The sequence below is a fragment of the Eleutherodactylus coqui genome, chromosome 2, assembly GCF_035609145.1.
Source record: "Eleutherodactylus coqui strain aEleCoq1 chromosome 2, aEleCoq1.hap1, whole genome shotgun sequence".
Classification (NCBI taxonomy): Eukaryota; Metazoa; Chordata; class Amphibia; order Anura; family Eleutherodactylidae; genus Eleutherodactylus; species Eleutherodactylus coqui.
The window spans coordinates 106,762,058-106,776,028 of NC_089838.1; the positions used below are offsets into that span (position 1 = coordinate 106,762,058).

The following is a 13,971-nucleotide window of genomic DNA, read 5'->3' on the forward strand; positions in this document are numbered from 1 at the left end:
GCCCAAGTACGCCGCCACGCACCCGCACGCTCAAATGTTAACCGTCCGCATAGCAAAATTCATCAGCCTTGAGATGCTGCTGTATAGGGTTGTGGAAACTGAGTCCTTCAAAAGTATCATGGAGGCGGCGGCCCCACGCTACTCAGTTCCCAGTCGCCACTACTTTTCCCGATGTGCCGTCCCAGCCCTGCACGACCACGTCTCCCGCAACATTGTACGCGCCCTCACCAACGCGGTTACTGCCACGGTCCACTTAACTACGGACACGTGGACAAGCACAGGCGGGCAGGGCCACTACATCTCCCTGACGGCACATTGGGTGAATTTAGTGGAGGCTGGGACAGAGTCAGAGCCTGGGACCGCTCACGTCCTACCCACCCCCAGAATTGCGGGCCCCAGCTCGGTGCTGGTATCTGCGGAGGTGTATGCTTCCTCCACTAAAGCACCCTCCTCCTCCTCCTCCTCCTCTGTCTCGCAATCAAGATGTGTTAGCAGCAGCATGTCGCCAGCAGTCGGTGTCGCGCGGTGTGGCAGCACAGCGGTGGGCAAGCGTCAGCAGGCCGTGCTGAAACTACTCAGCTTAGGCGATAAGAGGCACACGGCCCACGAACTGCTGCAGGGTCTGACACAGCAGACCGACCGCTGGCTTGCGCCGCTGAGCCTCCAACCGGGCATGGTCGTGTGTGACAACGGCCGTAACCTGGTGGCGGCTCTGCAGCTCGGCAGCCTCACGCACGTGCCATGCCTGGCCCACGTCTTTAATTTGGTGGTTCAGCGCTTTCTGAAAAGCTACCCACGCTTGTCAGACCTGCTCGTAAAGGCGCGCCGGCTCTGCGCACATTTCCGCAAGTCCCACACGGACGCTGCCACCCTGCGCACCCTGCAACATCACTTTAAGCTGCCAGTGCACCGACTGCTGTGCGACGTGCCCACACGGTGGAACTCTACGCTCCACATGTTGGCCAGGCTCTATGAACAGCGTAGAGCTATAGTCGAATACCAACTCCAACATGGGCGGCGCAGTGGGAGTCAGCCTCCTCAATTCCTTTCAGAAGAGTGGGCCTGGTTGGCAGACATCTGCCATGTCCTTGGTAATTTTGAGGAGTCTACCCAGGTGGTGAGCGGCGATGCTACAATCATTAGCGTCACCATTCCTCTGCTATGCATCTTGAGAAATTCCCTGCAAACCATAAAGGCAGCTGCTTTGCGCTCGGAAACGGGGGCGGTGGAAGACAGTATGCCGCTGGATAGTCAGGGCACCCTCCTGTCTATTTCTCAGCGCGTACAGGAGGAGGAGGAGGAGCATGAGGAGGATGAGGAGGAGGAGGGGGAAGAGACAGCTTGGCCCGCTGCTGACGGTACACCGGCTGATTGCCTGTCATCCTTTCAGCGTGTATGGCCTGAGGAGGAGGAGGAGGAGGAGGATCCTGAAAGTGATCATCCTAGTGAAGACAGCCATGTGTTGCGTACTGGTACCCTGGCACACATGGCTGACTTCATGTTAGGATGCCTTTCTCGTGACCCTCGTGTTGCACGCATTCTGGCCACAACGGATTACTGGGTGTACACACTGCTCGACCCACGCTATAAGGAGAACCTGCCCGCTCTCATTCCCGAAGAGGAAAGGGGTTCGAGAGTGTTGCTATACCACAGGACCCTTGCGGACAAGCTGATGGTAAAATTCCCAGCCGACAGCGCTAGTGGCAGAAGGCGCAGTACCGAGGGCAAGGTAGCAGGGGAGGTGCGGAGATCGAGCAGCATGTACATCCCAGGCAGTGCAACAGTCTTTAAGGGCCTGGACAGCTTTATGGCTCCCCACCAAGACTGTGTGACCGCTCCCCAGTCAAGGCTGAGTCGGCGGGAGCACTGTAAAAGGATGGTGAGGGAGTACGTAGCCGATCGCACGACCGTCCTCCGTGACGCCTCTGCCACCTACAACTACTGGGTGTCGAAGCTGGACACATGGCCTGAACTAGCGCTGTATGCCCTGGAGGTGCTTGCTTGTCCTGCGGCTAGCGTCTTGTCGGAGAGGGTGTTTAGTGCGGCTGGGGGAATCATCACAGATAAGCGTACCCGCCTGTCAACCGACAGTGCCGACAGGCTAACACTCATCAAGATGAACAAAGCCTGGATTTCCCCAGACTTCTCTTCTCCACCAGCGGACATCAGCGATACGTAACCAATACGTAGGCTGCACCCGCGGATGGAAGCTACGTTCTCTCTCACCATCCAAAACGGGGACATTTCTGCTTCATCAATCTGTGTCTAATATTCCTCCTCCTCCTCCTGCTCCTCCTCCTGAAACCTCACGTAATCACGCTGAACGGGCAATTTTTCTTAGGCCCACAAGGCTCACTCAAATAATTTTTCTAAACAATTTTAAAAAGTTTCAATGCGCTTAAAAGCGTTGGAACTGTAACTTGAACCAATTTTTCGTTACACTGGGCTGCCTCCAGGCCTAGTTACCACTTAAGCCACATTAACCAAAGCGATTAATGGGTTTCACCTGCCCTCTTGGCTGGCCATCGCCAATTTTTGGGATGTACATTAGTACTGTTGATACAGCAATTTTTGTGGGCCCTCGCCTACAGTGTAATCAAATACATTTTTAGCCCACCTGCATTAAGCACGACATTACTACCTCAGCTGTGTTGGGCAATGCAATGGGATATTTCTATGTACCGCCGGTGGCTTCCTGGCACCCACCCAGGCAGTGGGTCCACAGGGAGTGTAACCTACATGTGTCCACTTCTAAAGAACCCCAGTCAGACTGGGGCATGCAGTGTGGGCCGAAGCCCACCTGTATTACGCACGACATTACTACCTCAGCTGTGTTGGGCAATGCAATGGGATATTTCTATTTACCGCCGGTGGCTTCCTGGCACCCACCCATGCTGTGGGTCCACAGGGAGTGTAACCTACATGTGTCCACTTCTAAAGAACCCCAGTCAGTCTGGGGCATGCAGTGTGGGCCGAAGCCCACCTGTATTACGCACGACATTACTACCTCAGCTGTGTTGGGCAATGCAATGGGATATTTTTGTGTACCGCCGGTGGGTTCCAGGGAGCCACCCATGCTGTAGGTGCACACGGAGTGTAACCTACATGTGTCCACTTGTAAAGAACCCCAGTCTGACTGGGGCATACAGTGTAGGCCGAAGCCCACCTGTATTACGCACGACATTACTACCTCAGCTGTGTTGGGCAATGCAATGGGATATTTCTATGTACCGCCGGTGGCTTCCTGGCACCCACCCATGCTGTGGGTCCACAGGGAGTGTAACCTACATGTGTCCACTTGTAAAGAACCCCAGTCAGACTGGGGCATGCAGTGTGGGCCGAAGCCCACCTGTATTACGCACGACATTACTACCTCAGCTGTGTTGGGCAATGCAATGGGATATTTCTATGTACCGCCGGTGGCTTCCTGGCACCCACCCATGCTGTGGGTCCACAGGGAGTGTAACCTACATGTGTCCACTTCTAAAGAACCCCAGTCAGACTGGGGCATGCAGTGTGGGCCGAAGCCCACCTCTATTACGCACGACATTACTACCTCAGCTGTGTTGGGCAATGCAATGGGATATTTTTGTGTACCGCCGGTGGGTTCCAGGGAGCCACCCATGCTGTCGGTCGACAGGGACTTCACAATAGGGAGTTGTACCTGCCTGTGTCTATGAATTAAAAACCGCGGTCTGACTGGGGCATGCAGACACCTTGACAGAATGAATAGTGTGTGGCACATAGGTTCCCCATTGCTATGCCCACGTGTGCAGCTCCTGATGGCGGTGGCACAGGATTCTATTTCTCATTGCTTCTGTACAGCATTGTGGGCTATCGCCCCGCCCCTTTTAAAGAGGGTCGCTGCCTAGCCGTGCCAACCCTGTGCAGTGTGTGCCTGCGGTCCCTCGTCATGGCAGACGCACTTCTAAATAGACATGAGGGTGGTGTGGCATGAGGGCAGCTGAAGGCTGCGCAGGGACACTTTGGTGTGCGCTGTGGGGGGAGGGGGGGGCGGTTGGGCAGCATGTAACCCAGTAGAAGTGGCAGTGGAGTGTCATGCAGGCGGTGATTGTGCTTTGTTGGAGGTAGTGTGGTGCTTAGCAAAGGTATGCCATGCTAATGATGGCTTTTCAGAAGTAAAAGTTGTTGGGAGGGGGGGGGGCCCACTCTTGCCGGTATTCTGGCTTAATAGTGGGACCTGTGAACTTGAGATGCAGCCCAACATGTAGCCCCTCGCCTGCCCTATCCGTTGCTGTGTCGTTCCCATCACTTTCTTGAATTGCCCAGATTTTCACACATGAAAACCTTAGCGAGCATCGGCGAAATACAAAAATGTTCTGGTCGCCCATTGACTTCAATGGGGTTCGTTATTCGAAACGAACCCTCGAGCATCGCGGGAAGTTCGTTTCGAATAACGAACACCCGAACATTTTGGTGTTCGCTCATCTCTAGATGGGATACAATGCCATCCTTCACACTACATATATGGAATACACACGTAACAATTATACAGTCCGGAGAAACAGGCAGTTAAAAGAGATTCCTTGGCACATCTCAAACTACTAAGTGCCATAGATGCCCAAATGAAAGGGCGAACTTCAATCACTGCATGTGGCATTGCTCATACTTTAGTTCCTACTGGGTGGAGATAGTTGACTTTTCAGATTTGTTGTAAAAACAGTAAACCTTTAGGCTGGGGTCACACGGGGCGGATTCCCGGCGGAAATCTCGCGGTTTCGCCGCAGCAAAAACTGCAAGATTTCTGCCGGGAGAACCGCCGTGGAAAAACCCGCGGCGGCTTTGAAGCGGCCCGGCCGCTCGCTCTTCCGCTGCGGCCGGCGCTCCCATAGAGAAGAGCGCGGCCGCAGTGGAAAGAAAAAATAAATAGACATGCTGCATGTTGTAAAGCCGCGGTTCCTGCCTGACTTACCGCAGCGGATTGGCCGTCGCGTGTGGACGAGATTTCTCACATTGCTGGTTAATCCCGAGATTAGCGTCCGCAGGCGGATTTGCCGCGGCAAAATTCCGCGTGGAATTTCCGCGGCACATCCGCCCCGTGTGAACCCAGCCTTACACAGTCTTCTTGGGGAAGAAGAGCGGTTCCACTATAAGAGAATTTACCCAAGCTCTATATGGCCAAAAGACAATAGCTATCCGGTGAATGGCTGATAGACTTCCACAACTCTCCCAGTCCAAAAATGTATTCTTTTATATGATAGGATTGTGTATGAGATCTGTATCTGTCCAGATAAATGGATGCAGGTGCAGGGAGCATGGTCTTCATACCCCCTTTCACTTTTCAACATATGTGGTTTCCAAAATGTAATGTTTAAGGTTTCTGTTGCTAATGTATAGGGTGATATCTTCCATTATTCTAATCTGTAGTATAAATATCCGAAAAAATAGGTCTGTTAACCATATGGGTACATTGCATATTTTCTGGTCGGTTCTATGAATGACAACACTGCTTGATTTTTGTATTGTTTTTATTGTCATTCTTAATACTTGGCCACAATTCTTCAATTATTTAGTAAAGAGTCTGCCTAACGTTTGGTCCTCAGAAATTGTCTGTATTGATTTAAGAAGGTATAAAAGCTTATCTTACATTTCAGAAACCTACCATATTCATCTGTGCTGTTTTAAAGTGACCCTTCAGTTTTGGTACAAAATGCTACTTCTGGATTGGGGAGGAGGTGGGGAGGTAAAACTACCTGCAGTTGTTCTCTGACACCCCTCTAATCCAGTTCTGGTCCTCATTTTAAGTTATCCGAGGTGACTGCAGCAATTTTTCGAATTACCTAATGTGCACTGTGCGCTGATTGGGCAGTGCTGATCATATGAGCAACTTTGGCCAAACAGAGAGCAGGTATAGTGCAATAGTAGTCTAACATTACCAATGTAATATGGGGTTTAGATAGTGTGAAGATTGCATTGGCCATCTTGGAAGACTGAAAAAGGATCGGAGGTGCAGCAGAGAACTACTGCAGGTCTTACACCCTCTTTCCTTCTTCAGCTCTGGAACATAATTTTGTCAGAAAATTGGAGGATTGCTGTAAAAGGACATACAATCAAGAAATTCATAGAAATTAATAAGAAAAAATGAAAACACAATGCAAATACTTGCTTATTTGTCGGAGAGGAGCTTCTGCAAGCTCCTGAAATAAGCAGATTTAGCAGACATCAGTCAGAGAAGCAGGGACCTTTCACTTCTTGTTTGTTTCAATGCTTTAACCTAAGGCTGCATTCACACTTGGTGAATACCAAACCTGGCCACTGCAGTGGGAATGCAGCTGTCTGCAGGAATCAGCTCATTGGATGAGTGCACCAACCAGGGGTTCTATATGATGGACCCCTGACGATCTACTAGTGGTGGCCTATTCTATGGATAGGCCATCAATAGTTTACAACTGGACATTCTTCTTTAACCTTAATGTTTCTTTTTGTCATGGGAAATGGTTAATATTGGTATAAGTCTACAAGTAAAGAAAGAAATAATCCAGCTTCACGGACAAAGAACAACTATTTAATGGAAGATAAACAACACATATAGGGCCCCCTAGTACACATGCAGTATTAGTGTAGTATGTCTCCACCAGAAGTATGGGTTGGTTGGGCTCAGCTACAGATAACGACCAGGTCATGCCCAAAGCTTCCAAAATTTCCCGATTGGCTCCCACACACACCCACCTTCAGAGATTCCTGAAGTCCAAGCTGAGCTTTCGAGCAAGTGATCAGCCCTGAGGCTACAGCCACGCCAACTTCCGAGCTCCTAACTCGAGCTGCCGAGCGATCAGTCCCGAGGCTCCGAGCGGCTACCACGCCCACCTCCAAGCTCCCGACCTGAGTTCTCAAGCGGCCACTTCCTTAGCGCCAGCAAGCTAGTTTCGGCAGTGAAGAAAACGTATGCTAGCTGGCCGGGAGCTTGGAGGTGGGTGGTCTGTAGCCTTGGGGCTGATTGCTCATCAGCTCGGAGCTCATTTGTGCTTGGCTGTATCCTCAGGGCTGATTGCTAGCTCGGCAGCTCATCAGCTCAGACCTCGGAAATCTTTTAGCAGCTTTGGGCATTACCTGTAGGTGGGCCCGGGCAACCCATACTTCCGGTGGAGACATACTATACTAGTACCTACAGATGCATTTTGGACTATTAGGCTACAAGATTATGCACATTTGCGTGCACAAAAAATATGTAACTAAGATCTAGGGCACTAAAATGTCTAATTAGTTTAATGAGTTCAAGATGTGTTATTTTTCTTAGCAAATGCACAAGAAAATAGAACATGCTACGTATTCTTTTGCGTAATTGTGAACAAAGCCATTGAAATGGATTCTATTTTTGCATATTGTGCATGCAGATTTTTCATGTGCAAATATGTCCATGTGAATCTGGCTTAAAAGACATATATCACTTCCGAAATGCTTCTGTGTAAGAGGGTCCCATGTGTCCTTCGTCCATGAAGCTGGATTATTTCTTTCTTTGCTATCACACGTTTGGTCTATGCGATACCCTTGCAAAAACACTACGGACACTGATATTGGGCGATAAGCGGCTTAAACTTTTTTGCTTTGCTGTATGTTAGCCTCCAAGCAATTATGCTGGCATGAACAAGTTTCTGAAGAGTTTTAGTTTCTTTTCCTCCATTATTACTATCTCATCTTTTCTACTATCTGCTTTACAGATCTGAAGGGAGGCCTTCTTCAAGCAGTAACCAATCTTATAGAATAGACAGCAACTTAAATTGCAGAAGTAGTAATTCAGTCAATTCACCTGGCTATTTATCAAGCAATGATACCTTGTCGGGAAAAGATGCCTACAGTGACAAATTACACCATTCTAATTTGAGAAACCATGGGAAGTCAAAAGCCTTTAATAACCGGTTGGAGAACATTCTATCTTCTATGAGCAAGTCATCTCATCGGTAAGGTGTCACCTTAATATTTGACTACGCCGGGTAATACTGACACTCTTGTGGAACAGTTTTATGGATGATTGTCATTTTGTTGAATACAAGTTCATATGAGACCAATCCGAAGAGATAACTGAAAGATAAGTGAATTATACCTAATGTTAGCCCTTTCACCTGTTTCTTAAAGGGAATGTGTCATCAAAAATGACCTATTGTATAAGTAACATTCTTATTTTTTAAGAATTTGTGGTGATTTTCGTTTTAACTTTCGGTCACAATCTGTATTAAAAAAAAAAAAGAATCCTAATATTCAGCATTTTTCACACTAACCACCGAGTCTGTCACTTCCTGATTTGTAGAGAAAGCCTTGCAGCAGTCATCTCACGAACTTCACACACAGGATTATGGGCCATTTACAACCAAAGGAATTTGAGCGATAATTGTGTAAATGCAAAAAAAGTCGTTTACTATTCTCTCACTTCTCGTTATTGCTGACTTTCAGTCAACATAAAAACCATTGCTGGATCGTAGGCTTGTCGTTCCGTGTAAACACTTACCACTTCACATAGAAGGTGAAGCGCTGAGCAAGAAGCCTGCGATCCAGTGGTGAAGTCGGCCAGTCTAAACGCTCTGCATGAGTGGTGACATCTGCACTTGTGCAGTCGTTTAGATGACTGTTGTCCCATCTAAATGGGACATTAGACCGAAAGGTAACACCTATATGTAGATCACACAGGATCCACCATTTACAATAGGTGATAAGCTGTAACTATCTAATTGCCCTCCCTGCGCAATCAGCTCTGCACCGGTCACAGAACATGTGTATAACAGTCTCCCATACAAGTCAATGGGTCCCCTCCTGTTCATTGTGTGAATGGCCCATGAAGCTGCTGTAAAGCATTTCTCTAAATGCTGTTAAATGCAACTCAGGTAAGATGGCCATCCCCATCGTCATGTATAGACAGCAGAATAAATACTCCACAATCAGAAAATAAGAACAGATCAGATAAATGGAGAATGTTTCACTATCTGGTTTTAATTATTACCAAAATATTTTGGTGATAGAGTCTCTTTAAGGTGGATCTGTCACAGTAGACAGACCTCTCTATAAGGGCAGCCTCCGATGAATGTTAGCACAAATACAGTCACTGCAGCGTATTTGCACATGAACGATGTTTGAAGAGCCAAGTAATCAGGATGTTCGTGCGTGTCAGCGCTTATTACTGTACTTTTTGTGCATGCAGGGTCACTTCACATCTGCGTGTAACACTCCCTTTCCATGGAATTCATTGTCTTTTAAAGCTTAAATGAGGTCCAGTTGTCTTCTTTTCCTGAGAAAAAAAAAAGCTCGGCACCCGGCGTTCCACATACAAAAATGCTCGAGTCTCCCATTGTAGCCAATGGGGTTCGTTACTCGAGTAGAGCTCTCGAATTTTACGAAAAGCTCGAATAACGCGGACCCGAGCATTTGGGTGCTCTCACTCATCTCTATTCATTTGCTTTCTAAATGCAAAGTTAAGTAACTTTTGTAGAGTTTGCGCCACTTTACAGGGCTGCCTGCCCTTATACTAAAAATACTTTTTACATTATATTTGTAACTTGTCTTTAATTTAACCATGTGTTTGCAGTCATAGGATACTATTAGAGATGAGCGAACGTACTCGTCCGAGCTTGATACTCGTTCAAGTATTAGCGTGCTCGAGATGCTCGTTACTCGTGACGAGTACCACGCGATGTTCAAGTTACTTTCACTTTCATCTCTGAGACGTTAGCGCGCTTTTCTGGCCAACAGACAGACAGGGAAGGCATTACAACTTCCCCCTGCGACGTTCAAGCCCTATACCACCCCCCTGCAGTGAGTGGCTGGCGAGATCAGGTGTCACCCGAGTATATAAATCGGCCCCTCCCGCGGCTCGCCACAGATTTATTCTGACAGAGATCAGGGACAGTGCTGCTGGTGCCGGAGCTGCTATAGGGAGAGCGTTAGGAGTATTTTAGGCTTCAAGAACCCCAACGGTCCTTCTTAGGGCCACATTTAACCGTGTGCAGTACTGTGGAGGCTGCTTTTTGCAGTGTTGCACTTTTTTTTTTTTTGTATATCGGCCGTGCAGAGCATTGCGCCCTGCAGTAATTATACATAGTCCAGTGCCAGTAGTGGTGGTGAGGCAGGGACAGAAGACATATATTTATTGAATATAGGCAGTGGGCCTTTCCAAAAACATTTGGGAAAAAAAATCTATTTGGGCTGCCTGTGACTGTCCTCAGTGTACTGGGTCTGTGCTGGGGGTAGTTGTCCTCCTAATTCATACGCAGCCAGCTAAGTGTTACAGCAGGCTTGCACAAAATTATTTCTTGGCTCTGTGTTGGCTGTTACATCACCGCTGTATTCCAGTCCACAGTGCAACAGTCTGCAGTTATTTTACATACTCCAGGGCCAGTAGTGGTGAGGCAGGGACAGAAGACATATATTTATTGAATATAGGCAGTGGGCCTTTCCAAAAACATTTGGGAAAAAAAATCTATTTGGGCTGCCTGTGACTGTCCTCAGTTTACTGGGTCTGTGCTGGATGTAGTTGTCCTCCTAATTCATACGCAGCCAGCTAAGTGTTACAGCAGGCTTGCGCAAAATTATTTCCTGGCTCTGCTGTGCGTTCGGTAAGTGAAGTCAGCCTCCAACCACAGGCCAATAAGCGGCACATTTAATTACAGCGTTCTGTTTCTGCACTACTGGTAATACACCATGCTGAGGGGTAGGGGTAGGCCTAGGGGACGTGGACGCGGGCGAGGACGCGGAGGCCCAAGTCAGGGTGTGGGCACAGGCCGAGCTCCTGATCCAGGTGTATCGCAGCCGACTGCTGCGGTATTAGGAGAGAGGCACGTTTCTGGCGTCCCCACATTCATCTCACAATTAATGGGTCCACGCGGTAGACCTTTATTAGAAAATGAGCAGTTTGAGCAGGTCCTGTCGTGGATGGCAGAAAGTGCATCCAGCAATCTATCGAACACCCAGAGTTCTGCGCCGTCCACTGCTGCAACTCTGAATCCTCTGGCTGCTGCTCCTCCTTCCTCCCAGCCTCCTCACTCCATTACAATGACACATTCTGAGGAGCAGGCAGACTCCCAGGAACTGTTCCCGGGCCCCTGCCCAGAATGGGCAGCAAGGGTTCCGAATCCTCTCCCACTGGAGGAGTTTGTCGTGACCGATGCCCAACCTTTTGAAAGTTCCCGGGGTCCGGGGGATGAGGCTGGGGACTTCCGGCAACTGTCTCAAGACCTTTCAGTGGGTGAGGAGGACGATGACGATGAGACACAGTTGTCTATCAGTGAGGTAGTAGTAAGGGCAGTAAGTCCGAGGGAGGAGCGCACAGAGGATTCGGAGGAAGAGCAGCAGGACGATGAGGTGACTGACCCCACCTGGTTTGCTACGCCTACTGAGGACAGGTCTTCAGAGGGGGAGGCAAGGGCAGCAGCAGGGCAGGTTGCAAGAGGCAGTGTGGTGTCCAGGGGTAGAGGCAGGGCCAGACCGAATAATCCACCAACTGTTTCCCAAAGCGCCCCCTCGCGCCATGCCATCCTGCAGAGGCCGAGGTGCTCAAAGGTCTGGCAGTTTTTCACTGAGAGTGCAGACGACCAACGAACAGTGGTGTGCAACCTGTGTCGCGCCAAGATCAGCCGGGGAGCCACCACCACCAGCCTCACCACCACCAGCATGCGCCGACATATGATGGCCAAGCACCCCACAAGGTGGGACAAAGGCCGTTCACCGCCTCCGGTTTGCACCGCTGCCTCTCCCCCTGTGCCCCAACCTGCCACTGAGATCCAACCCCCCTCTCAGGGCACAGGCACTACCGTCTCCTGGCCTGCACCCACACCCTCACCTCCGCTGTCCTCGGCCCCATCCACCAATTTCTGTCAGCGCACCGTCCAGCTGTCGCTAGCGCAAGTGTTGGAGCGCAAGCGCAAGTACGCCGCCATGCACCCGCACGCTCAAGCGTTAAACGTGCACATAGCTAAATTTATCAGCCTGGAGATGCTGCCGTATAGGGTTGTGGAAACGGAAGCTTTGAAAAGTATGATGGCGGCGGCGGCCCCGCGCTACTCAGTTCCCAGTCGCCACTACTTTTCCCGATGTGCCGTCCCAGCCCTGCACGACCACGTCTGCCGCAATATTGTACGCGCCCTCACCAACGCGGTTACTGCCAAGGTACACTTAACAACAGACACGTGGACAAGCACAGGCGGGCAGGGCCACTATATCTCCCTGACGGCACATTGGGTGAATTTAGTGGAGGCTGGGATAGAGTCAGAGCCTGGGACCGCTCACGTCCTACCCACCCCCAGAATTGCGGGCCCCAGCTCGGTGGTGGTATCTGCGGCGGTGTACGCTTCCTCCACTAAACCACCCTCCTCCTCCTCCGCAACCTCTGTCTCGCAATCAAGATATGTCAGCAGCAGCGCGTCGGCAGCAGTCGGTGTCGCGCGGCGTGGCAGCACAGCGGTGGGCAAGCGTCAGCAGGCCATGCTGAAACTACTCAGCTTAGGAGAGAAGAGGCACACGGCCCACGAACTGCTGCAGGGTCTGACAGAGCAGACCGACCGCTGGCTTGCGCCGCTGAGCCTCCAACCGGGCATGGTCGTGTGTGACAACGGCCGTAACCTGGTGGCGGCTCTGCAGCTCGGCAGCCTCACGCACGTGCCATGCCTGGCCCACGTCTTTAATTTGGTGGTTCAGCACTTTCTGAAAAGCTACCCACGCTTGTCAGATCTGCTTGGAAAGGTGCGCCAGCTCTGTGCACATTTCCGCAAGTCCCACATGGACGCTGCCACCCTGCGCACCCTGCAACATCGGTTTCATCTGCCAGTGCACCGACTGCTGTGCGACGTGCCCACACGGTTGAACTCTACGCTCCACATGTTGGCCAGGCTCTATGAGCAGCGTAGAGCTATAGTGGAATACCAACTCCAACATGGGCGGCGCAGTGGGAGTCAGCCTCCTCAATTCTTTACAGAAGAGTGGGCCTGGTTGGCAGACATCTGCCAGGTCCTTGGAAACTTTGAGGAGTCTACCCAGATGGTGAGCGGCGATGCTGCAATCATTAGCGCCACCATTCCTCTGCTATGCCTCTTGAGAAGTTCCCTGCAAAGCGTAAAGGCAGACGCTTTGCGCTCGGAAACAGAGGCGGGGTAAGACAGTATGTCGCTGGATAGTCAGAGCACCCTCCTGTCTATATCTCAGCGCGTTGAGGAGGAGGAGGAGGAGGGGGAGGAGGATGAGGAGGAGGGGGAAGAGATAGCTTGGCCCACTGCTGAGGGTACCCATGCTGCTTGCCTGTCATCCTTTCAGCGTGTATGGCCTGAGGAGGAGGAGGAGGAGGATCCTGAAAGTGATCTTCCCAGTGAGGACAGCCATGTGTTGCGTACAGGTACCCTGGCACACATGGCTGACTTCATGTTAGGATGCCTTTCTCGTGACCCTCGCGTTACACGCATTCTGGCCACTACGGATTACTGGGTGTACACACTGCTCGACCCACGGTATAAGGAGAACCTTTCCACTCTCATACCCGAAGAGGAAAGGGGTTCGAGAGTGATGCTATACCACAGGACCCTGGCGGACAAACTGATGGTAAAATTCCCATCTGACAGCGCTAGTGGCCGAAGGCGCAGTTCAGAGGGCCAGGTAGCAGGGGAGGCGCAGAGATCAGGCAGCATGTACAGCACAGGCAGGGGAACACTCTCTAAGGCCTTTGACAGCTTTCTGGCTCCCCAGCAAGACTGTGTCACCGCTCCCCAGTCAAGGCTGAGTCGGCGGGAGCACTGTAAAAGGATGGTGAGGGAGTACGTAGCCGATCGCACGACCGTCCTCCGTGACGCCTCTGCCCCCTACAACTACTGGATGTCGAAGCTGGACACGTGGCCTGAACTCGCGCTGTATGCCCTGGAGGTGCTTGCTTGTCCTGCGGCTAGCGTCTTGTCAGAGAGGGTGTTTAGTGCGGCTGGGGGAATCATCACAGATAAGCGTACCCGCCTGTCAACCGACAGTGCCGACAGGCTTACACTCATC

The 13,971-nt window shown here is 50.7% G+C and overlaps 1 protein-coding gene across 2 annotated transcripts in view; it reads left to right on the top strand.

Moving 5' to 3' along the window:
- ARHGEF37 (Rho guanine nucleotide exchange factor 37) overlaps nt 1-13,971 on the top strand; it is a 76,720-nt gene that overhangs the window by 22,740 nt on the left and 40,009 nt on the right. For both annotated transcript variants that reach the window (XM_066591308.1, XM_066591309.1), the window contains exon 2: nt 7,680-7,919. In XM_066591308.1, the coding sequence (XP_066447405.1) occupies nt 7,680-7,919 (240 nt within the window). The remainder of the gene's footprint in view (nt 1-7,679; nt 7,920-13,971) is intronic.